Source organism: Heteronotia binoei, chromosome 1 (assembly GCF_032191835.1).
Source record: "Heteronotia binoei isolate CCM8104 ecotype False Entrance Well chromosome 1, APGP_CSIRO_Hbin_v1, whole genome shotgun sequence".
Lineage (NCBI taxonomy): Eukaryota > Metazoa > Chordata > Lepidosauria > Squamata > Gekkonidae > Heteronotia > Heteronotia binoei.
Window position 1 is genome coordinate 277,697,032 of NC_083223.1, and position 25,260 is coordinate 277,722,291.

A 25,260-nucleotide genomic window follows, 5' to 3' on the forward strand; every position below is an offset into this window, starting at 1 on the left:
TCCCTCAGTTGTTTCCCTCCCTCTTGCACCGGTGCTGAGAAGGTTACTGCTTCTGCACATGGAGATTTTGTTTGGACTTCATGGCAAATAACCACACAATGAATGGGTTTAATCCAGGGGTGGCTGGACTTGCTTAATGTAAGAGCCACATAGAATAAACATTAGATGTTTGAGACACAGGACGTGAACATCGGAGGTTCGAGAGCCACAGGCGGAAGGAAGGAAGGAAGGAAGGAAGGAAGGAAGGAAGGAAGGAAGGAAGGAAGGAAGGAAGGAAGGAAGGAAGGAAGGAAGGAAGGAAGGAAGGAAGGAAGGAAGGAAGGAAGGAAGGAAGGAAGGAAGGAAGGAAGGAAGGAAGGAAGTCAAATAGATGGGAAAGGAGAAGTAGAAAGAAAGCAACTTTAACTTTAAATGCCTCCAGCTGGCTCGGCTTGGATAAGTTCTTTAAAGAGAGGAATGCCTTCTCCAAGCAAAGGGGAGGGACGGTGGCTCAGTGGTCGAGCATCTGCTTGGTAAGCAGAAGGTCCCAGGTTCAATCCCCAGGTTCAATCCATATTTTTATCTAACCCCCTCTTGAAGGTGGCCATGCTTGTGGCCGCCACCACCTCCTGTGGCAGTGAATTCCACATGTTAATCACCCTTTGGGTGAAGAAGTACTTCCTTTTATCCGTTTTAACCTGTCTCCTCAGCAATTTCATCGAATGCCCACGAGTTCTCGTATTGTGAGAAAGGGAGAAAAGTACTTCATTCTCTACTTTCTCCATCCCATGCATTATCTTGTCAACCTCTATCATGTCACCCCTCAGTCGACGTTTCTCCAAGCTAAAGAGCCCTAAGCGTTTCAACCTTTCTTCATAGGGAAGGTGTTCCAGCCCTTTAATCATTCTAGTTGCCCTTTTCTGAACTTTCTCTAATGCTATTCTCCAAAGCATAAGAATGTAAGAGAAGCCATGTTGGATCAGGCCAATAGCCCATCCAGTCCAACACTCTGTGTCGCACAGTGGCCAATATATATATATATTGGCCATGTGTATATACACACACACACACACACACACACACACACTGTGGCTAATAGCCACTGATGGACCTCTGCTCCATATTTTTATCCAATCCCCTCTTGAACCTGGCTATGCTTGTAGCCGCCCGCCACCTCCTGTGGCAGTGAATTCCACAAGTTAATCACCCTTTGCATGAAGGACTTCCTTTTATCCGTTTTAACCTGACTGCTCAGCAATTTCATTGAATGCCCACGAGTTCTTGTATTGTGAGAAATGGAGAAAAGGACTTCTTTCTCTATTTTCTCCATCCCATGCATAATCTTGTCAACCTCTATCATGTCACCCCGCAGTCGACGTTTCTCCAAGCTAAAGAGCCCCAAGCGTTTTAACCTTTCTTCATAGGAAAAATGTTCCAAACCTTTAATCATTCTAGTTGCCCTTTTCTGCACTTTTTCCAATGCTAGAATATCCTTTTTTGAGGTGCAGTGACCAGCATCTCCAACTGAAAAGGGTCCAGGCAAGTAGGTGTGAAAAACCTCAGCTTGAGATCCTGGAGAGCCATGCATGGGGCTGGGGCTCAGTTCTGCTGGTAAGCAGAAGGTACCAGGTTCAATCCCTCGCATCTCCAGCTAAAAAGGGTCCAGGCAAATAGGTGTGAAAAACCTCAGCCTGAGACCCTGGAGAGCCGCTGACAGTCTGAGTAGACAAGACTGATTTCGATGGACCGAGGGTCTGATTCAGTAGAAGGCAGCTTCATAGATCATATATTTTCATAAGCTGGCCGATGGGGTGGTGAGGGCTTCAAATCTAGCCACCCCTAATCCCGTTCAAAAGCCAACCCCGCTCTCCGCAGCGGAAAAGAGCAAGGAGCTCTTGTGAATCACAAAGAGAGCAATGACTCACGAAATCTCCTCCCCTGCCACAAATTCTGTTAGTCTTAAAGGACCTCTTGGACTCCGGCTCTTTTCAGCAGCTACAGACAAACACTGCTGCCCGTCTTGATCTATCTACACTGACCGCAGTCCTGAGATACTTGGCTGATCAGTCCCACCAGACAATCCCTCTTTGCCTGACAGAAAGGATGTTGGCAAGCTGGAACATGCCCAGAGGAGGGCAATAAAGAAGGTGAGCGGTTTGGAGACCAAAACTCATGAGGAAAGGTTGAGGGAGCTGGGTATGCTTAGCTTGAAGAGGGGATGACGGGTCTGAGAGGCGATACGACGGCCATCTTCAAGTATTTGGAAGGCCGCCTCATAAAGGATGGTGTGGTTTTCTGTTTCCCTTGGTTGAAATGAAACCAAAGGCGTCTTTGGCTAAACATTAGAAAAAAACTTCTGACAAAGATGTTCCTCAATGAACTAGGGTTGCCAAGTCCAATTCAAGAAATAGCTGGGGACTTTGGGGGGGTGGAGCCAGGAGGCTTTAGGGGTGGAGCCAGGAGACTTTGGGGGTGGAGCCAGGAGTAAGGTTTAGCCTGGAGAGGAGGCAGCTGAGAGGTGATAGGATCACCATCTTCAAGTACTTGAAGGGCTGTCATATAGAGGAGGGTGTGGAATTGTTTTCCGTGGCCCCGGAAGGTAGGACCAGAACCAGTGGGTTGAAATTACATCAAAAGAGTTTCCAGCTCAACATTAGGAAGAACTTCCTGTCCGTTAGAGTGGTTCCTCAGTGGAACAGGCTTCCTCCTCGGGAGGTGGTGGGCTCTCCTTCCTTGGAGAGTTTTCATGTTTTAAGAATTTATTAATAACATATGGTTACAAAACTTAATAAATTTCTATGCTAACCCATATGATATTTCAACCCCCCCTCCCTCCAATGTTTGACTTCCCTGAAGTTATAAATTTAAGTTCAATACTAAAGGTACCGCTAACCAATCAAAGTTCAATATTCTTTTTTTTCTTAATGATACTAAAAAATTGTCCAATGTCTTTTTACATTCCACTCTTTCTCCATATATACTTTAAATTTCTTCCACTCCTTTTTGAATAGCCTTCCTTGGAGAGTTTTCAACAGAGGTTAGATGGCCATCTGTCATCGATGAAGATCCTGTGAATTTCATGGAATCATAGAGTTGGAAGGGACCTCTAGGGTCATCTAGTCCAACCCGCTGCACAATGCAGGAAACTCACAAACACCTCCCCCTAAATTCACAGGAACTTCATTGCTGTCAGATGGCCCTCTAGCCTCTGTTTAAAAACCTCCAAGAAAGGAGAGCCCACCACCTCCCGAGGAAGTCTGTTCCACTGAGGAATCACTCTAACGGTCAGGAAGTTTTTCCTAATATTGAGCCGGAAACTCTTTTGATTTAATTTCAACCCATTGATTTTTCAATTTTAATTTAATTTCAACCCATTGATTTGGGGTAGGTATTTGTAGGTTTCCTGCATTGCGCAGGGGGTTGGACTAGATGACCCTGGAGGTCCCTTTCAACACTGTGATTCTATGATTCTAAGCATAATTGAACTCCAAAGGGAGTTCTAGCCAAAACATTAGCTTTAGATTAAGCTCGTCTCCCTCCTTTTGACTAAACGTGAACTTGAATAAATGCAAGTTTACCTTTTTTGCAATATACTTCTTGGGAGATTTATTTATGGCACTCGATATCATGTATCTGAGACTGGGAAAACTCTACTATGGGAGATCTCCATCCGCCACCTAGAGGTTGGCAACTGGAACAAACTCATCTGAAAACAGCCATGCAACAGATGTATTATATAAGGTTATGCATGGGATAAAGTAGAGAAAGAAGTACTTTCCTCCCATTCTCACAATAGAAGAACTCAGGGGCACTCCATGAAATTGAAGAAGAAGAATTGCAGATTTATACCCCACCCTTCTCTCTGAATCAGAGACTCAGAGCAGCTTACAATCTCCGTTATCTTCTCCCCACACAATGGACACCCCGTGAGGTGGGTGGGACTGAGAGAGCTCTCCCAGCAGCTGCCCTTTCAAGGACAACCTCTGCCAGAGCTATTCCAGCAGGTGCAAGTGGAGGAGTGGGAAATCAAACCTGCTTCTCCCAGATAAGAGTCCACGCACTTAACCACTACACCAAACTGGCTCTCTTGCTGAGCAGTCGGGTTCGAACGGATAAAAGGAAGTACTTCTTCACCCAAAGGATGATTAACACATGGAATTCACTGCCACAGGAGGTGGTGGTGGCTACAAGGATAGACAGCTTCAAAAGGGGATTGAATAAACATATGGAGCAGAGGTCCCTCAGTAGCTATTAGCCGCAGCGTATTGTTGGAACTCTGTCTGGTGCAGTGATGCTCTGTATTCTTGGTGCTTGGGTGGGGGGCAACAGTGGGAGGGCTTCTAGTGTCCTGGCCCCACTGGTGGACCTCCTGATGGCCCCTGGTTTTTTGGCCACCGTGTGACACAGTGTTGGATTGGATGGGCTATTGGGCCAACATGGCTTCTCTTATGTTCTTATGTTCATGTGTGTGTGGAACACTGCCAGAAAATGTGTTTAATGTGCTTTGAGAATCTTGCTTTTCTTCTAGAATTGCCAGCTTCAGGTCAGAAAATCCCCGGAGATTTGGGGGCGGAGCTCGGGAAGGTCAGGATTTGGGGTTCTACGACTGGGAAAGTTCTGCTATATTAACCAAACATCCTCAAAAGCCTAACCTATAGGGTTGCCAATCTCCAGGTGGGGTCAGGTGATCCCCTGGTTTGGAGGCCCTTCCTCCATTTCAGGGTCATCAGAAAGCAGCGGGAGGAGGGAAATGTCCACTAGGCACTCCATTATTCCCTATGGAGACCAATTCCCATAGGGTATAATGGAGAATTGATCCATGGGTATTGGGGCTCTGGTGGGGGGGGCTGTTTTTTTGAGATACAGGCACCAAATTTTCAGCATCGCATCTGGTGCCTCTCCTCAGAAAAATCCCCCATGTTTCAAAAAGATTGGACCAGGGGGTCCAATTCTATGAGCCCCCAAAGAAGGTGCCCCTATCCATTATTCCAAATGGAGGGAAGGCACTTAAAAGGAGCGTGGTCCTTTTAAATGCCAGGGCCGGAAGCCCTTTCGGAGTTCCATTGTGTTTGTCCACATCCTGGCTCCACCCCCAATGCCTCCTGGCTCCACCCCCAAAGTCCCCAGATATTGTGTTGTGAGGATAAAATGAAGGAGAGGAGAATGGGTTCCCGCTGAAGAGAAAAGCAGGGTGCAAATGGATTAAATAAATGCATATTGCATTATCTTTGAGCTTTGTTTCGCCTTCCGTCCAACACGCTGGCATTAGTATAATTGAATTCCCTCATTAGGATACAGACACAGTCCTCCTAGCCCTCCCGTCTCACCTTTGCATCAAGGCGTCTCATGCTCCTTCGTGAGAAGGTTCAAAACCCTTCAACCCCACCCTAATAACTCCGGGCACTCAGCCGCCTCCACGCAGCTCATGATAATCCGGCTGACGTTTCTCAGAAACAATATCGAATGTGGCATCAACTAAAAAAGACAATGAATCAGATGCACGGTCATGTCCGGCGGAGAAGGGCGCGGTATGAAGACTCGCCGAGCCTTGTGGCTTTTGACTTTCGGCAGAGACGTCCAGCGGCAGGAGACGTGGTTTGCCATTCAGAGCATCCACGTCCTTTCCCGGTCGTGGCTCTGCCCCAGGACTGCTCCTCAGCCGGCTTCTAGATCATTCTGCGCTTCGATGTCTCCATTTTAATGCGCCAGCTGGATGTGGGCCAAGGGGACACTTAGAGGAAATTGCGTTCTGCAGCCTGGCTGAGAGAATCGTGCCCGGGCTGGCCGAGACCAGGGACTGTGTTAAGACTGCAGCAACTGCACTGGTCTAACAGTCCTCCCTTCATCCCAAATAATTTGGGCACCAGAGTCCTGTTAGAAAGCCACCGTGGTATTGTCAGATTAAAATCTTGGAGGCCCAGGTTCGAATCCCAGCTTGAGCCACGGAAACTTGCTCAGTCTTGGGTCAGTCACATACTCTCAGCCTACCCTGACAGCCAGTTTGGTGCAGTGGTTAAGAGTGGCAGACTCTAATCTGGAGAACCAGGTTTGCCACTCCTCCACATGCAGCCAGCTGGGTGACCTGCAGTCAGTTACAAGTTCTCTCAGAGCTGTTCTCTCAAGAGCAGTTTCTGCCAGAGCCTTCTCAGTCCTACCTACCTCACCGGGTGTCTGTTGTGGGGAGAGGAAGGGAAGGAGATTGTAAGCCACTCTGAGACTCCTTTGGATAGTGAAGGGCAGGGTATAAAACCAATATCTTCCTCCTCCTCTTCTTCACAGCCAGAATCATCATCATCTTCTTCTTCTTCTCATTTAGAGTTGGCGGGCCTGGTTATTGTTCCTCCTGCTGGTGTTGTATATTTAGGCTTCCCAACCCTCCCGCTCTGGCTGGGGACCCCAGGATTTCCACCCTCTTCCCCCGCTCCCCAAAAAAACAGAAGCGGGGGGGGGAACGGCGCAGGGGAGCATGGCGAGCCGCCCCATCCAGAAGCAGTGAGGCCACGGCGCCGCTGCCACCCCCTCCCCGCCCACCGCAGCTGCTCCTCCGAGATGGGCCCAGACTGAGCCCATCTCGGAGGAGCAGCCAAGAGGCGGCAGAAGCGCAGGCAAAACCAGAGAAGGGGAGGGTGGAAGCAGGACAGGAGTATGGCAAGCCGCGAATCCGGGCCCTTCTAGGACCTGGACTCGTGGCTCGCCACGCCCCCGGCCCGCCTCCACCCCCCCCTCCGATTCCACCCCAGAGGCGGAGCAGGCGAGGCCGCCACGCTGCTGCCGCCCCCCTTTCCCGCCCCAGCCTGAGCCCATCTCGGAGGAGCAGCCACGGCGAGCGGAGAAGAGGCGCCCGCTCCGAGATGGGGTGGCTCGCCACGCTCCCCGGCGCCGTTTCCCCCCCCCCCAGCTCCACCCCAGTGTCTCCTGGCTCCACCCCCAAAGTCCCCAGATATTTCTGGGATTGGACTTGGCAACCCTATGTATATTTATGTGTTTTTCTTGAATTACTTTTATAACTTGAATTGTTCTCACAGTTTCATGCCCATCGCCTCAGCGACCCTGTTTGGGTTAAAGGCCACATTTCAAAGTTTTAAATAAATAAACAATAACAATAGTACAAGGAGAGATGGAACAAAAATGTGATATGTGTAATTTATTTCTTTTTTTTAATGGAACAGGGTGTCCTAACTATGCAGGCTAACGTCGTATAAAATGGACTACGCACTTCACATTCCATCAGCGCTTTCATTTGATTAAATTTGCATTTTAAAAGCTTAAAGCGGTCTTGAGGTGTGTCATGACGCTAGGCCTAGTGTGGCCTACAGGCTCCAGGGAAGCCTGTGTAGGAGTAGCTACAGGGCTGAAGTTTTCAGGGACCCCTTCTGCCCCTCTGATTGGGTGAAATAGAGGGCCCAAAAGGAAATTTAACTATGGGAGTTTGTTATCGCCCACCAAATCAAAAGAGAGAGGACGATTATAATATGATGGAGGGATTAAAGATAGCGGCTAAACGTAAAAACTGTGTCGTAATAGGTGATTTTAACTACCCGCAGATTGATTGGGTCAATATGTGTTCTGGTCGAGAGAAAGAGATTGAGTTTCTTGATGCTCTCAATGACTGTGCTATGGAGCAGATGGTCTCAGAACCTACCAGGGGTGGGGCAATCCTGGATCTGGTCCTAAGTAATGCCCAAGACTTGGTGAGAGACGTAAAAGTGATTGCGCCGCTTGGGAACAGTGACCATAATGTTATTGATTTCACCATTTGTATAAATAGGGAGTTGCCCAAAAAGACCGCCACAACCACATTTAACTTTAAAAGGGGTAAATTCTCTGAGATGAGGAGGCATGTGAGGAGGAAACTGAAAGGAAAAGTAAATACGGTCAAAACCCTTGGGGAAGCTTGGAGACTATTTAAAACTATAATCCTAGAAGCTCAGATAAAATACATACCACAAGTTAGGAAAGGCACAAACAGGTATAAGAAGAGGCCGTGGTTAACAAACAAAGTAATGGAAGCTGTAAAAGGTAAGAAGGACTCCTTTAAGCGGTGGAAAACCAGTCCAAGTGAGATTAATAAAAGGGAACACAGACAGTGGCAAATCAAATGCAAGACTGTGATCAGGCAGGCAAAAAGGGACTATGAGGAGCATATTGCAAAAAACATAAAGACCAACAATAAAAATTTCTTCAAATATATTAGAAGTAGGAAACCAGCCAGGGAAGCAGTGGGGCCCTTGGATGACCATGGGGTAAAAGGATTACTGAAGGAGGATGGGGAAATGGCTGAGAAGCTGAATGCATTTTTTGCCTCCGTCTTCACCGTGGAAGATGAGAAGTGTTTGCCCGCCCCAGAACCACTAATATTGGAAGGGGTGTTGAAAGACCTGAGTCAGATTGAGGTGACAAAAGAGGAGGTCCTACAACTGATAGACAAATTAAAAACTAATAAGTCACCGGGTCCGGATGGCATACATCCAAGAGTTCTGAAAGAACTCAAAGTTGAACTTGTGGATCTTCTAACAAAAATCTGTAATCTTTCATTGAAATCTGCCTCCGTTCCTGAGGACTGGAAGGTAGCAAATGTCACCCCCATCTTTAAAAAGGGTTCCAGAGGAGATCCGGGAAATTACAGGCCAGTCAGTCTGACTTCAATACCGGGAAAGTTGGTAGAAACCATTATCAAGGACAGAATGAGTAGGCACATTGATGAACACGGGTTATTGAGGAAGACTCAGCATGGGTTCTGCAAGGGAAGATCTTGCCTCACTAACCTGTTACATTTCTTTGAGGGGGTGAACAAACATGTGGACAAAGGAGACCCGATAGATGTTGTTTACCTTGACTTCCAGAAAGCTTTTGATAAAGTTCCTCATCAAAGGCTCCTTAGAAAGCTTGAGAGTCATGGAGTAAAAGGACAGGTCCTCTTGTGGATCAAAAACTGGCTGAGTAATAGGAAGCAGAGAGTGAGTATAAATGGGCAGTCTTCGCAGTGGAGGACGGTAAGCAGTGGGGTGCCGCAGGGCTCGGTACTGGGTCCCATCCTCTTTAACTTGTTCATAAATGATTTAGAGTTGGGAGTGAGCAGTGAAGTGGCCAAATTTGCGGATGACACTAAATTGTTCAGGGTGGTGAGAACCAGAGAGGATTGTGAGGAACTCCAAAGGGATCTGTTGAGGCTGGGTGAGTGGGCGTCAACGTGGCAGATGCGGTTCAATGTGGCCAAGTGCAAAGTAATGCACATTGGGACCAAGAATCCCAGCTACAAATACAAGTTGATGGGGTGTGAACTGGCAGAGACAGACCAAGAGAGAGATCTTGGGGTCATGGTAGATAATTCACTGAAAATGCCAAGACAGTGTGCGTTTGCAATAAAAAAGGCCAACGCCATGCTGGGAATTATTAGGAAGGGAATTGAAAACAAATCAGCCAGTATCATAATGCCTCTGTATAAATCGATGGTGCGCTCTCATTTGGAGTACTGTGTGCAGTTCTGGTCGCCGCACCTCAAAAAGGATATTATAGCATTGGAGAAAGTTCAGAAAAGGGCAACTAAAATGATTAAAGGGCTGGAACACCTTCCCTATGAAGAAAGGTTGAAACGCTTAGGGCTCTTTAGCTTGGAGAAACGTCGACTGAGGGGTGACATGATAGAAGTTTACAAGATAATGCATGGGATGGAGAAAGTAGAGAAAGAAGTACTTTTCTCCCTTTCTCACAATACAAGAACTCGTGGGCATTCGATGAAATTGCTGAGCAGACAGGTTAAAACGGATAAAAGGAAGTACTTTTTCACCCAAAGGGTGATTAACATGTGGAATTCACTGCCACAGGAGGTGGTGGCGTCCACAAGCATAGCCACCTTCAAGAAGGGGTTAGATAAAAATATGGAGCAGAGGTCCATCAGTGGCTATTAGCCACAGTGTGTGTGTGTGTGTGTGTGTGTGTATGTATATATATATATATATATATATATATATATATATATATATATATATATATATATATATATATATATTTGGCCGCTGTGTGACACAGAATGTTGGACTGGATGGGCCATTGGCCTGATCTAACATGGCTTCTCTTATGTTCTTATGTTCTTAAGGCAGTTTTGGAGGGAAAACTGGCCCAGAGGGCTGAAGCGAGGGAGGAAACAATAAAAGGCTGAGTTACAGAGAGGATTGTTTCTCTCTGGGGAGGTTATAAGAACATAAGAGAAGCCATGTTGGATCAGGCCAATGGCCCATCCAGTCCAACACTCTGTGTCACATAAGGACAGAAGAGAAGCCCTGTTGGATCAGGCCAAAGGCCCCTCCAGTCCAACACTCTGTGTCACATAAGAGCATAAGAGAAGCCCTATTGGATCAGGCCAGTGGCCCCTCCAGTCCAACACTCTGTGTCACATAAGAACAGAAGAGAAGCACTGTTGGATCAGGCCAGTGGCCCATCCAGTCCAACACTCTGTGTCACATAAGGACAGAAGAGAAGCCCTGTTGGATCAGGCCAAAGGCCCCTCCAGTCCAACACTCTGTGTCACATAAGAGCATAAGAGAAGCCCTATTGGATCAGGCCAGTGGCCCCTCCAGTCCAACACTTTGTGTCACATAAGAACATAAGAAAAGTCTTGTTGGATCAGCATTATCAAGGACAGAATGAGTAGGCACATTGATGAACACGGGTTATTGAGGAAGAGTCAGCATGGGTTCTGTAAGGGACGATCTTGCCTCACTAACCTGTTATATTTCTTTGAGGGGGTGAACAAACATGTGGACAAAGGAGACCCGATAGATGTTGTTTACCTTGACTTCCAGAAAGCTTTTGATAAAGTTCCTCATCAAAGGCTCCTTAGAAAGCTCGAGAGTCATGGAGTAAAAGGACAGGTCCTCTTGTGGATCAAAAACTGGCTGAGTAATAGGAAGCAGAGAGTGAGTATAAATGGGCAGTCTTCGCAGTGGAGGACGGTAAGCAGTGGGGTGCCGCAGGGCTCGGTACTGGGTCCCATGCTCTTTAACTTGTTCATAAATGATTTAGAGTTGGGAGTGAGCAGTGAAGTGGCCAAGTTTGTGGATGACACTAAATTGTTCAGGGTGGTGAGAACCAGAGAGGATTGTGAGGAACTCCAAAGGGATCTGTTGAGGCTGGGTGAGTGGGCGTCAACGTGGCAGATGTGGTTCAGTGTGGCCAAGTGCAAAGTAATGCACATTGGGGCCAAGAATCCCAGCTACAAATACAAGTTGATGGGGTGTGAACTGGCAGAGACTGACCAAGAGAGAGATCTTGGGGTCATGGTAGATAATTCACTGAAAATGTCAAGACAGTGTGCGTTTGCAATAAAAAAGGCCAACGCCATGCTGGGAATTATTAGGAAGGGAATTGAAAACAAATCAGCCAGTATTATAATGCCCCTGTATAAATCGATGGTGCGGTCTCATTTGGAGTACTGTGTGCAGTTCTGGTCGCCGCACCTCAAAAAGGATATTATAGCATTGGAGAAAGTCCAGAAAAGGGCAACTAGAATGATTAAAGGGCTGGAGCACTTTCCCTATGAAGAAAGGTTGAAACGATTGGGGCTCTTTAGCTTGGAGAAACGTCGACTGTGGGGTGACATGATAGAGGTTTACGAGATTCTGCATGGGATGGAGAAAGTAGAGAAAGAAGTACTTTTCTCCCTTTCTCACAATACAAGAACTCGTGGGCATTCAATGAAATTGCTGAGCAGACAGGTTAAAACGGATAAAAGGAAGTACTTTTTCACCCAAAGGGTGATTAACATGTGGAATTCACTGCCACAGGAGGTGGTGGCGTCCACAAGCATAGCCACCTTCAAGAAGGGGTTAGATAAAAATATGGAGCAGAGGTCCATCAGTGGCTATTAGCCACAGTGTGTGTGTGTGTGTGTGTGTGTGTATGTATATATATATATATATATATTTGGCCGCTGTGTGACACAGAATGTTGGACTGGATGGGCCATTGGCCTGATCTAACATGGCTTCTCTTATGTTCTTATGTTCTTAAGGCAGTTTTGGAGGGAAAACTGGCCCAGAGGGCTGAAGCGAGGGAGGAAACAATAAAAGGCTGAGTTACAGAGAGGATTGTTTCTCTCTGGGGAGGTTATAAGAACATAAGAGAAGCCATGTTGGATCAGGCCAATGGCCCATCCAGTCCAACACTCTGTGTCACATAAGAACAGAAGAGAAGCACTGTTGGATCAGGCCAGTGGCCCATCCAGTCCAACACTCTGTGTCACATAAGGACAGAAGAGAAGCCCTGTTGGATCAGGCCAAAGGCCCCTCCAGTCCAACACTCTGTGTCACATAAGAGCATAAGAGAAGCCCTATTGGATCAGGCCAGTGGCCCCTCCAGTCCAACACTTTGTGTCACATAAGAACATAAGAAAAGTCTTGTTGGATCAGCATTATCAAGGACAGAATGAGTAGGCACATTGATGAACACGGGTTATTGAGGAAGAGTCAGCATGGGTTCTGTAAGGGACGATCTTGCCTCACTAACCTGTTATATTTCTTTGAGGGGGTGAACAAACATGTGGACAAAGGAGACCCGATAGATGTTGTTTACCTTGACTTCCAGAAAGCTTTTGATAAAGTTCCTCATCAAAGGCTCCTTAGAAAGCTCGAGAGTCATGGAGTAAAAGGACAGGTCCTCTTGTGGATCAAAAACTGGCTGAGTAATAGGAAGCAGAGAGTGAGTATAAATGGGCAGTCTTCGCAGTGGAGGACGGTAAGCAGTGGGGTGCCGCAGGGCTCGGTACTGGGTCCCATGCTCTTTAACTTGTTCATAAATGATTTAGAGTTGGGAGTGAGCAGTGAAGTGGCCAAGTTTGTGGATGACACTAAATTGTTCAGGGTGGTGAGAACCAGAGAGGATTGTGAGGAACTCCAAAGGGATCTGTTGAGGCTGGGTGAGTGGGCGTCAACGTGGCAGATGTGGTTCAGTGTGGCCAAGTGCAAAGTAATGCACATTGGGGCCAAGAATCCCACTACAAATACAAGTTGATGGGGTGTGAACTGGCAGAGACTGACCAAGAGAGAGATCTTGGGGTCATGGTAGATAATTCACTGAAAATGTCAAGACAGTGTGCGTTTGCAATAAAAAAGGCCAACGCCATGCTGGGAATTATTAGGAAGGGAATTGAAAACAAATCAGCCAGTATTATAATGCCCCTGTATAAATCAATGGTGCGGTCTCATTTGGAGTACTGTGTGCAGTTCTGGTCGCCGCACCTCAAAAAGGATATTATAGCATTGGAGAAAGTCCAGAAAAGGGCAACTAGAATGATTAAAGGGCTGGAGCACTTTCCCTATGAAGAAAGGTTGAAACGATTGGGGCTCTTTAGCTTGGAGAAACGTCGACTGTGGGGTGACATGATAGAGGTTTACGAGATTCTGCATGGGATGGAGAAAGTAGAGAAAGAAGTACTTTTCTCCCTTTCTCACAATACAAGAACTCGTGGGCATTCAATGAAATTGCTGAGCAGACAGGTTAAAACGGATAAAAGGAAGTACTTCTTCACCCAAAGGGTGATTAACATGTGGAATTCACTGCCACAGGAGGTGGTGGCGGCCACAAGCATAGCCACCTTCAAGAGAGGTTTAGATAAAAATATGGAGCAGAGGACCATCAGTGGCTATTAGCCACAGTGTGTGTGTGTGTGTGTGTGTGTGTGTGTGTGTATAAAAATTCGACCACTGTGTGACACAGAGTGTTGGACTGGATGGGCCATTGGCCTGATCCAACATGGCTTCTCTTATGTTCTTAATTTGAGCTTCAGCTTCAGCATCTGACCATCCAGGGAACAGGTTTGATTTTCCCTTAGGACTGACTGATTTAATCTACTTGCAGTCCAAGGGTCTCTCAAGATTCTTCTCTTGCACCACAGCTCGAAAGCATCTATTCTTCTGCGCTCAACCTTCCTTTTGGTCCATTTCTCACAGCCATACATTACTACTGGGAATACCACAGCTTTGACTGTACGGACTTTTGTTGGCAGGGCGATGTCTCTACTTTTTATTATACTGCTCAGGTTTGCCACAGCTGTCCTCCCAAGGAGCAAACGTCTTTTAATTTAATTTCTTTACTTTTACTGTTTCCATATTCAATACTGCACTGAAAGTTTGTATACGGTCCCTTTAACTTATTGGTTTGAGCACTTACAATAAACCTGTTCTTATTATACCGCCTGGGCCCTTATGTCTCTTTGGTCACAGATAAAAGGTACTTGCTAATAGGGAAAGACTGGTGGGGTCAGACCCTTTACCAGAGCGGTGGCCAGGGCCGGCTCACTCACTAGGCAAATTAGGCGTTTGCCTATGGTGCCGGGAGAGGGGGTGCTATATCGGGCTCTCCCTCCATCCCCAAAACCAAGACAAATGCCTAGTTTCCCTCCCCCCGTGCCATTGCCCCACTACCTCCCTCCCCTCTTAACTTCTGTGGTGTCGCACTCTGCCACCTGCCCCGCCCTCCCTTGGTGCGCTCAGAGGAATGCCACTAGAATTGGCCCTAGCTGCTTCCACATGTCCCGGACATTTCAGCGTTCTCTCTTAAGAGAGTGCTCAACAAGGCTTCGCTCCCCCCTCACTTTTGGTTCTGGAAAGGAGGGGAAGTGAAGCCCTCTCCAGTGCTCTCGTAAGAGGGAACACTGAGATGCCCAGGCCGCGAAGAAGGGGGTAGGGCCGATTCTAGCAGCACTCCTCTGAGCAAGCTGCGGGGCGGAGCACAGTGCCATAGAAGGAGAGGAGAAGGGGGTGCCAGCAGCAGACACTGAGACTGCCTGTGGCATCATGCACCCTACGACTAGGGTTGCCAACTCCAATTCAAGAAATATCTGGGGACTTTGGGGGTGGAGCCAGGAGACATTAGGGGTGGAGCCAAGAGCAAGGCTGTGACAAGCATCATTGAACTCCAAAGGGAGTTCTGGCCATCACATTTAAAGGGACGGCACACCTTTTCAATGCCTTCCTTCTATAGGAAATAATGAAGGATAGGGGCACCATCTTTGGGGGCTCATAGAATTGGACCCCCTGGTCCAATACTTTTGAAATTTGGGGGGTATTTTGGGGAGAGGCACTAGATGCTCTACTGAAAATTTGGTGCCTCTACCCCAAAAAACAGCCCCCCCACCAGAGCCCCAGATACCCGTGGATCAATTCTCCATGATTTTCTATGGGAATAAATCTCCATAGGGAATAATAATAATAATAATAATAATAATAATAATAATAATAATAATAATAATAATAATAATAATAATAAATTTTATTTCTATCCCGCCCTCCCCACCTCGGCAGGCTCAGGGCGGTTAACAACATTTCATAAAAACATATAATGGTTAAAACTTTTACATTTAACAATATAAAACAGTAAATATTAACTTAATAACATTAAAACAATCCAGTAAGTGCAGTTATTCAGCGGTGTGGTCTTAACCGCATTGGCGGGTGCTTAATTGCCGATCTTCTTAACAGTCCAGGTATGCGAGTTTAAAAAGATTTCCCAGCAGACATTTCCCTCCCCTCCCCTTGCTTTCTGAAGTGGGGGGAGGGCCCCCAAACTGGGGGATCCCCTGCCCCCACCTGGGGATTGGCAACCCTACCTAGGGCAGACCCTGGGGGTGGCAACCAGTAGAGGCCCTCCCTGGTCCCCTGCAGTGTGACAGAGAAAGAGATTAGCTCCCATCAGCTAAATAATCATATGTTGCGTTTTGTCTCTTCTGTTTCGCTGCAAGAAAGCCACAGAGGGGGAAACGGACTGATGGAACCTGAAGTATGAATGGGTTGGATTTGGACTCTCTGGAGTCATCGGGCCACCCGGTCTCCCGGAACCAATCCGGCCCTGTTCACAATCGAAGGTAAGCCTTCGGGAAAACCTGCTGCCAAATGGAAGTTTCCCTGTGCTTGCAAAAAACACTTTACTGATCAGGTACTGAGGTCAGATGAGACCCAGATTTGGTTGTAGCTCTAAAAGGAAAAGTTGAGATGTCCTTGTCAGTTGCTCCAGTGCAATGTGAAAACCAGAAAATTGTGTTCAAGGTCAGACAGAAATGCAGGAGTATAGCAGTGGTTTCTGTAGTAAGAAGAGCCCTGCTGGATCAGACCAGAGGTCCATCTAGCCCAGCATTCGGCCTCACACAGTGGCCAGCCATTTCTTCTGGAGGGACAACAACAGGGCAGAGAGGCTGAGGCCTTCCCCCGAGAAGAACATCAGAGGAGCCCTGCTGGGTCAGACCAGGGAGGGTCCATCCAGTCCAGCCTCCTGTCTCACACAGAGGCCAACCAGTTCCTCTGGAGAACCAACAACAGGGCAGTGAGGTTGAGGCCTTCCCCTCAGAAGAGCCCTGCTGGGTCAGACCAGTGAGGGTCCATCCAGTCCAGCCTTCTGTCTCACACAGAGGCCAACCAGTTCCTCTGGAGAACCAACAACAGGGCAGAGAAGTTGAGGCCTTCCCCTCAGAAGAGCCCTGCTGGGTCAGACCAGTGAGGGTCCATCCAGTCCAGCCTTCTGTCTCACACAGAGGCCAACCAGTTCCTCTGGAGAACCAACAACAGGGCAGTGAGGTTGAGGCCTTCCACTCAGAAGAGCCCTGCTGGATCACACCAGTGAGGGTTCATCCAGTCCAGCCTTCTGTCTCACACAGAGGCCAACCAGTTCCTCTGGAGAACCAACAAAAGGGCAGAAAGGTTGAGGCCTTCCCCTCAGAAGAGCCCTGCTGGATCACACCAGTGAGGGTTCATCCAGTCCAGCCTCCTGTCTCACACAGTGGCCAGCCAGTTCCTCTGGAGGTCTAGCAGCAGAGCATGGAGGCGGAGGCCTTCCCATGATGTTGCCTCCTTTCTCTGGGATTCAGAGGATTAGTGCTTCTGTATGTGGAGGTTCCTCTCAGCCACCATGGCTAGTAGCTATTGATAGACTTCTCCTCCATGAATACATCTAATCCTCTTTTCAAGCTGTTTATTCCTGTGACCACCAAAACATCCTCTGGCAATGACTGCCCCCTCCCACTTAGTTCCTCCAAAACATTCCTGGCACCTTACTCAAGATATTCAGGCCAATAAAATTTATGATGGTAATGAGAAAGAGAATCTCTGTGGAGTGCCTTTCCCTCATCACAGATTTAATCGAAGTGAACCTCCATGCTGAAAGAGATTTCTGAATCGCAGAGCCAGGAGGCAACATCATGAGAAGGCCTCCAACTCTGTGCCCTGTTGCTGGCCCTTCAGAAGAACTGGTTGGCCACTGTGTGAGACAGGAGGTTGGACTCTACGGACCCTCCCTGGTCTGACCCAGCAGGGCTCTTCTGATGTTCTTCTCAGGGGAAGGCCTCGGCCTCTCTGCCCTGTTGTTGGCCCTCCAGAGGAACTGGCTGGCCACTGTGTGAGACAGGAGGCTGGACTAAATGGACCCTCACTGGTCTGACCCAGCAGGGCTCTTCTGATGTTCTTCTCAGGGGAAGGCCTCGGCCTCTCTGCCCTGTTGTTGGCCCTCCAGAGGAACTGGCTGGCCACTGTGTGAGACAGGAGGCTGGACTAGATGGACCCTCCCTGGTCTGACCCAGTAGAGATCTTCTGATGTTCTTCTCAGGGGAAGGCCTCGGCCTCTCTGCCCTGTTGTTGGCCCTCCAGAGGAACTGGTTGGCCCCTGTGTGAGATAGGAGGCTGGACTAGATGGACCCTCACTGGTCTGACCCAGCAGGGCTCTTCTGAGGTTCTTCACAGGGGAAGGCCTCGGCCTCTCTGCCCTGTTGCTGGCCCTTCAGAAGAACTGGCTGGCCACTGTGTGAGGCAGGAGGCTGGACTAGATGGACCCTCCCTGGTCTGACCCAGCAGGGCTCTTCTGAGGTTCTTCTCAGGGGAAGGCCTCGGCCTCTCTGCCCTGTTGTTGGCCCACCAGAGGAACTGGTTGGCCACTGTGTGGGACAGGATGCTGGACTAGATGGACCCTCCCTGGTCTGACCCAGCAGGGCTCTTCTGATGTTCTTCTCAGGGGAAGGCCTCGGCCTCTCTGCCCTCTTGTTGGCCCTCCAGAGGAACTGGCTGGCCACTGTGTGAGACAGGAGGCTGGACTAGATGGACCCTCCCTGGTCTGACCCAGTAGAGCTCTTCTGATGTTCTTCTCAGGGGAAGGCCTCAGCCTCTCTGCCCTGTTGTTGGCCCTCCAGAGGAACTGGTTGGCCCCTGTGTGAGATAGGAGGCTGGACTAGATGGACCCTCACTGGTCTGACCCAGCAGGGCTCTTCTGAGGTTCTTCTCAGGGGAAGGCCTCAGCCTCTCTGCCCTGTTGCTGGCCCTTCAGAAGAACTGGCTGGCCACTGTGTGAGGCAGGAGGCTGAACTAGATGGACCCTCCCTGGTCTGACCCAGCAGGGCTCTTCTGAGGTTCTTCTCAGGGGAAGGCCTCGGCCTCTCTGCCCTGTTGTTGGCCCTCCAGAGGAACTGGCTGGCCACTGTGTGGGACAGGATGCTGGACTAGATGGACTATTAGCCACCCTGAGCCTGCTTCGGCGGGGGAGGGTGGGATACAAATAAAATTTTACTTACTTACTTACTATTAGTCTGATCCAGCACGGCTCTTCTGATGTTTTTATGAAGGCCTCAGCCTCTCTGCAGTGTTGTTGGCTCTCTGGAGGAACTGGTTGGCCGCTGTGTGAGACAGGAGGCTAGACTAGATGGACCCTCACTTGTGTGACCCAACAGGGCTCTCCTGAAGTTCTTCTCAGGGGAAGGCCTCGGCCTCTCTGCCCTGTTGTTGGCTTTCTGGAGGAACTGGTTGGCCGCTGTGTGAGACAGGAGGCTAGACTAGATGGACCCTCACTTGTGTGACCCAACAGGGCTCTCCTGAAGTTCTTCTCAGGGGAAGGCCTCGGCCTCTCTGCCCTGTTGTTGGCCCTCCAGAGGAACTGGCTGGCCACTGTGTGAGGCAGGATGACCTGATCCAGCAGAGCTCTCCTGATGGTCTTAAAACTCTGCCATATTAACCAAATATCCCAATATGAACTAGAGCCAGTTTGGTGTAGTGGTTGTGTGCTGACTCTTATCTGGGAGAACTGGGTTTGATTCCCCCCCCTCCTCCACTTGCAGCTGCTGAAATGGCCTTGAGTCAGCCATAGCTCTGGCAGAGGTTGTCCTTGAAAGGGCAGCTGCTGTGAGAGCTCTCTCCAGCCCCACCCACCTCACAGGGTGCCTGTTGTGGGGGAGGAAGGGAAAGGAGATTGTGAGCCGCTCTGAGACTCTTCGGAGTGGTGGGCGGGATATAAATCCAATATCTTCATCTACCTCACAGGGTGTCTGTTGTGGGGGAGGAAGGGAAAGGAGATTGTGAGCCGCTCTGAGACTCTTCGGAGTGGAGGGCGGGATATAAATCCAATATCTTCATCTACCTCACAGGGTGCCTGTTGTGGGGGAGGAAGGGAAAGGAGATTGTGAGCCGCTCTGAGACTCTTCAGAGTGGAGGGCGGGATATAAATCCAATATCTTCATCTACCTCACAGGGTGTCTGTTGTGGGGGAGGAACATATGAACATATGAACATATGAAGCTGCCTTATACTGAATCAGACCTTTGGTCCATCAAAGTCAGTATTGTCTTCTCAGACTGGCAGCGGCTCTCCAGGGTCTCAAGCTGAGGTTTTTCACACCTATTTGCCTGGACCCTTTTTTGGAGATGCCGGGGATTGAACCTGGGACCTTCTGCTTCCCAAGCAGATGCTCTACCACTGAGCCACCGTCCCTCCCTGAAGGGAAGGGAAAGGATATTGTGAGCCGCTCTGAGACTCTTCGGAGTGGAGGGTGGGATATAAATCCAATATCTTCATCTACCTCACAGGGTGTCTGTTGTGGGGGAGGAAGGGAAAGGAGATTTTGAGCCGCTCTGAGACTCTTTGGAGTGGAGGGCGGGATATAAATCCAATATCTTCATCTACCTCACAGGGTGTCTGTTGTGGGGGAGGAAGGGAAAGGAGATTGTGAGCCACTCTGAGACTCTTCAGCATGGAGGGTGGGATATAAATCCAATATCTTCATCTACCTCACAGGGTGTCTGTTGTGGGGGAGGAAGGGAAAGGAGATTGTGAGCCACTCTGAGACTCTTCGGCGTGGAGGGTGGGATATAAATCTAATATCTTCATCTACCTCACAGGGTGTCTGTTGTGGGGGAGGAAGGGAAAAGAGATTGTGAGCTGCTCTGAGACTCTTCAGAGTGGAGGGCGGGATATAAATCCAATATCTTCATCTACCTCACAGGGTGTTTGTTGTGGGGGAGGAAGGGAAAGGAGATTGTGTGCCGCTCTGAGACTCTTCGGAGTGGAGGGCGGGATATAAATCCAATATCTTCTTCTTCTTAAATACACAGCCAAATTATGGTGGCCCCTCGTGGGATTTTCAAGGCAAAATAGTTCATTAACCAAATAGATATTTGGTTAATATGGCCGAGTTTTGCCCAGGTGGGCAAACCACGTTGGTCTGAAGCAAAAGAACGAAGTTTGAGTCCGGTGGCACCTTTAAGACCAACAAAGTTTAATTCTGGGTATAAGCTTTCGCCGTGCAGGCACACTTCCTCAGATATTTGGTATAGAGGTTAACTGCTCATATATACAGACAGATGCCTCTGTAGGGGTGAACATCGAATTAGCATACAACTTATTGAAGATATTTGTTTTTGCTGTTTGGCCTTTAGGTTTGTCAAAACAAACCTGTTTTGCTGTTGCCTGCCTCTGTGGAGTGACTCTGGACTTCCTTGGTGGTCTCCCCACCAAGTAGTAACCGGGGCCAACTCTGCTTAGCTTCCAAGATCTGATGAGACTGGCTAACCTGGGTCACCCAAGTCAAGGGGATTCCTAGAGTTACCCTGAAATGACAAGGGTAGCTCTAGCGATCACCGGAAACTCTACAGTAATCTCATCTACTTACAGGAAGTTGCGACCATAGAGTTCCTGGCAGTTCCCAGAGCTACCCAGAAGTGACAAAGGTAACTTCAGCAATTGCTAGAAACTCTGTGGTAAAATTACTCTAGGAATCATCGGGAACTCTATGGTCACAATTTCGTGTAAGTAGACGTTACAGAATTGTGTAGCCCCGTTTCAGCCAGAGAGGAGAGTGGTCTGCTGAAATCAACAAGAACAGTATTCTTTTCTTACAGCAGAGCAGCTTTTCCTGGTCAAATTTTCCTTGTCCAAATTAGCAGATGGCCTGGAGATTTCTCCCTTCTGTTTTTTTCTTTTTTTTTTCAAATTTATATTTTTTATTCTTTTGTCCACAAAATTAACATATAAAGCAAAAGCAAAATTAATACAAAATAAGACAGCAAATCTACATTTAAAGACTTTCCTACTATTTTTAAATACATAGTAAATAGAGTCTCGTATATTAAGAATAGATCATTGTTTGATACAAAGGGTTATTTGGACTATATTGTTTTGAGCTAAGTAATCAAACACCAGAAACCAAATTTTAACTACTTTTGTTGTGTAATTTTTTTGGAGACAAATTTGATCTTCCTCCCATTAATTGCAGGACCTTCTTTTATTCTTTTCAGAAAACAAGTAAAATGGTCGCCAGAGCCTTGCTGGATTTTCTCTCCTCCCAGACAAGATGGCCTCCCCTCTTGCTCTTTATCCTGGCAGCCCCCTTGCTTGGATTCGGCTGGAGCTGCCCTTCGAAGTGTGACTGCTCCTCCCAGGAGAAGGCTGTGTTTTGCAATGGCCGGCGCCTGACAACGGTCCCCTCCGGGATCCCTCCCGAATCCGAGCTGCTGGACCTGAGCCACAACCGCATCCGCACCCTGCACCAAGGGATGTTTTCTCGCCTCCGGGCCTTGAAGGAGCTGGACCTGAGTGAGAACATCATCTCCAACATCGAACCTGGAGCTTTCAATGGCCTCCAGAAGCTGATGACCCTCCGGTTGAAGAGCAACTTGTTGAAGATAATCCCAGCGGGTGTCTTCACTGGGCTTCCCAATCTCACCATCTTGGACATTAGTAAAAACAAGATTGTGATCTTCCTGGACCACTCGTTCAAAGACCTCATCAACCTCAGAAAGCTGGAGGCGGGAGATAATCACTTGGTCTTTGTCTCCAACCGAGCTTTTGGGGGTCTCCATCGGCTACAACATCTCACCTTGGAGAGATGCAACTTGACTGGTATCCCAACACAAGCCCTCTCACACCTTCACCACCTTGTGGAGCTCAGATTTAGGGTCCTGAACATCAGTGTAGTTCCTAACTACTCTTTCCGGAAGCTGCACCACCTGAAGGTTCTGGAGATCTATCGGTGTCCTTTTTTGATGACGCTGGAGTCCTACAGCCTCTTTGGCTTAAACATCACCTCCTTGTCCGTCACCAAGTGCAATCTCAGTGTCATTCCCTACGAGGCCTTCAAGCACTTGGTCTACCTCCGGTTCCTGGACCTCTCGTACAACCCCATCTCCGTAATCCATGGCAGGAAGCTGAGGAACCTCTCGCGGCTTCAGGAGTTCCACCTGACGGGTGGTCGGCTGGTCACGATAGAGAACAAAGCTTTCCAGGGCCTGTTCTACTTCCGGCTCCTCAACGTCTCAGGCAATGCCTTGCAGACCCTCGAGGAAGGGGTCTTCCACTCAGTGGGGAACTTGGAAGTCCTCCGGCTGGACGGAAACCCGTTGGCTTGTGACTGTCGCCTCCTCTGGATCATCCGCAGGAGGCGGAGGCTGAATTTCGAAGCCCAGCAACCGGCTTGCGCTAGCCCCTCGACAGTGGAAGGGAAAGTCTTCCGGGAATTCTCGGAGGTGCTGCTGGACCACTTCACGTGTAGAAAATCTAAGATCATAGATCAGACGCCTCAGAGCGTAAGCATCGAAGAAGGGGGGCAGGCGATGCTGAGGTGCAGAAGCGATGGGGATCCGGCACCGACAGTCTCCTGGTTGACCCCTCAGAGAATCTATTTGGATGCCAGGCGCAAGGGGCGAGTGAGGGTCCTTTCGGATGGCACACTGGAGATCCAGTATGCTTTGCCTCAGGATACTGGGTCATACCACTGTATTGCGAGTAACGTAGCAGGAAATGACACCATCTTGGTCCACCTCCAGGTCCACCCATTCTCCGCACGTCTGCCGAACGACTCCTTTCTTCCGAGCGACGTCAGCTTTGCCAACGCCACCGAGACCTTCCACCTGATCCTCGTGGACATCAACACCTTGGTGGGAGTCCTCGCCATCGGGATCATGCCCTTTCTCTGCTCCGTCACCGTTTGCTTCCTCCTCATCTTACTCTGGAGCCGCAGCAGAGGGAGGGTGAAGCGCCAGGCCGACAGGCGTCCTTCCTGTTGTTCCCACAGCTCCAGGGCTGTATCTGGCAATCCGGGGACGGGGCCCAAAAACCAAGACGGGGAGCTAAAAAAGACTGGCTTCGGTCTGGTTTGTGCGGGCAGGGATTGAGGAAGCTGAGTGGATCGTGCCATCAGAACCGGATTAACAATTAGGCCAAATAGGCACTGGCCTATGGGCCCCAGTGCCTTTAGGGGCCCCCAGGCTGGTTTCCCCCCCTAGTTTTCCCCCTGCTTGTGGCCCTCCTAACCTGCCCGAGCAGCCAGCAACTGAGCTGTTCTTTGCCTGACTTGCCTGAGGGCAGTAAAAGGGGCTTTTAAGAAGATGCCTATAGGATGCAGCAGGGGCCATAGGCGGTGGGGCGGGCACTCAGACTCTGAGTTAATTTGTGTGCCCCCCCCCCGAGATTTCGACTGCCTAGGGGCCTCCATGGGGTTTAATCTGGCACTGCATGCGACTTCAGGCGGCAGGAGGTCAATTCTGGTTCTGCACTTCTGTTTGTGCTTTTAAAAAGACTCCCTGTAATGGAAACCTAGTTCTGCAAGTTGCAAGGTTCTATGCCTGGTGTGCTGATTTTCTATCTGCAGGGAGGCGAGCATTCCTCCACTGGCCACCTGAAATGGAGCGGTCTCTTTTCCCACCACATTGCCGACTTTTCCTTTTTGAACACGTACGAAGCTGCTTAAGGCTGACTCACCCCATTGGATCACCACAGTGTATCGGCTACACAGACCGGCAGCCGCTCACCAGGGTCTCAGGCTGACGTCTTTCCTTTCAGGTGGAGATGCCGGGAATTGTCCCGGTGACCTTCTGCATGCCAAGCAGAGGCTCTGCCACTGAGCTATGGCCCTTCTCCATGGGTCTCCAGGGTCTCAGGCTGAGGTCTTTCCCATCACACTGCCTGGTCCTTGTAACTGGAGATGCCGGGGACTGAACCGGTGACCTTCTGCATGCCAAGCAGATGCTTTCCCACTGAGCTATGGCCCTTCTCCATGGCTCTCCAGGGTCTCAGGCTGAGGTCTTTCCCATCACACTGCCTGGTCCTTGTAACTGGAGATGCTGGGGATTGAACTTGGGACCTTCTGCATGCCAAGCAGATGCTTTCCCACTGAGCTATGGCCCCTCTCCATGGCTCTCCAGGGTCTCAGGCTGAGGTCTTTCCCATCACACTGCCTGGTCCTTAATAATAATAATAATATAATAAATTTTATTTGTACCCCGCCCTCCCCTGCCGAAGCAGGCTCAGGGCGGCTAACAATACGGTGACCAATGGTGCACCAACAATAAAACAGTTACATTAGAAACATTAAACATTAATTGACCTTAAAAACCTGATTAAAACAATTAACTAAAACATATTATAACATCTCCTTGTAATTAAACATATTAAACATCTCCTTGTAATTGGAGATGCCGGGGACTGAACCTGGGACCTTCTGCATGCCAAGCAGATGCTTTCCCACTGAGCCACGGCCCCTCCTGCAGGGTAAAAGCATTTCCCGCTATGTTTCTGCTGCATATCAGGCCTGAGCAGCGTGCTCTTAGGCCAAATTAGAGACCTTTGTTCAGGTCTTCCCCTCTCTAAACACCTCCAAACACCACCAGCAGGTGGGGGTCAGGATTTAAGATTGCAATGCTGGGCAAAGGCAGGTTAAGTCTACACTTCCCGTGCTCTGTTTCTGGCAAACACATTGCCCCAACAGAGAACAGGAATAGTTCCTGTCTACCATGGGGGGATCATAGACTCACAGAGTTGGAAGGAACCCCCCTCCCCGGGTCATCTAGTCCAACCCCCTGCACAATGCAGGAAACTCACAAACACCTCCCCCTAAATTCACAGGGTCCTCATTGCTGTCAGATGGCCATCTAGCCTCTGTTGAAAAACCTCCAAGGAAGGAGAGCCCACCACCTCCAGAGGAAGCCTGTTCCACTGAGGAACCGCTCTAACAGTCAGGAAGTTCTTCCTAATGTTGAGCCGGAAAC

The 25,260-nt window shown here is 48.9% G+C and overlaps 2 protein-coding genes across 2 annotated transcripts in view; both read left to right on the forward strand.

Moving 5' to 3' along the window:
* The window catches only part of RORC (RAR related orphan receptor C), a 171,349-nt gene that overhangs the window by 74,944 nt on the left and 71,145 nt on the right, over positions 1 to 25,260 (forward strand). The gene's annotated exons all lie outside the window — the stretch shown is intronic.
* LOC132585376 (leucine-rich repeat and immunoglobulin-like domain-containing nogo receptor-interacting protein 1) lies at positions 21,526 to 23,388 on the forward strand. The gene has a single exon (XM_060257243.1). The coding sequence runs from the start codon at positions 21,526 to 21,528 to the stop codon at positions 23,386 to 23,388; it is 1,863 nt and encodes a 620-aa protein (XP_060113226.1).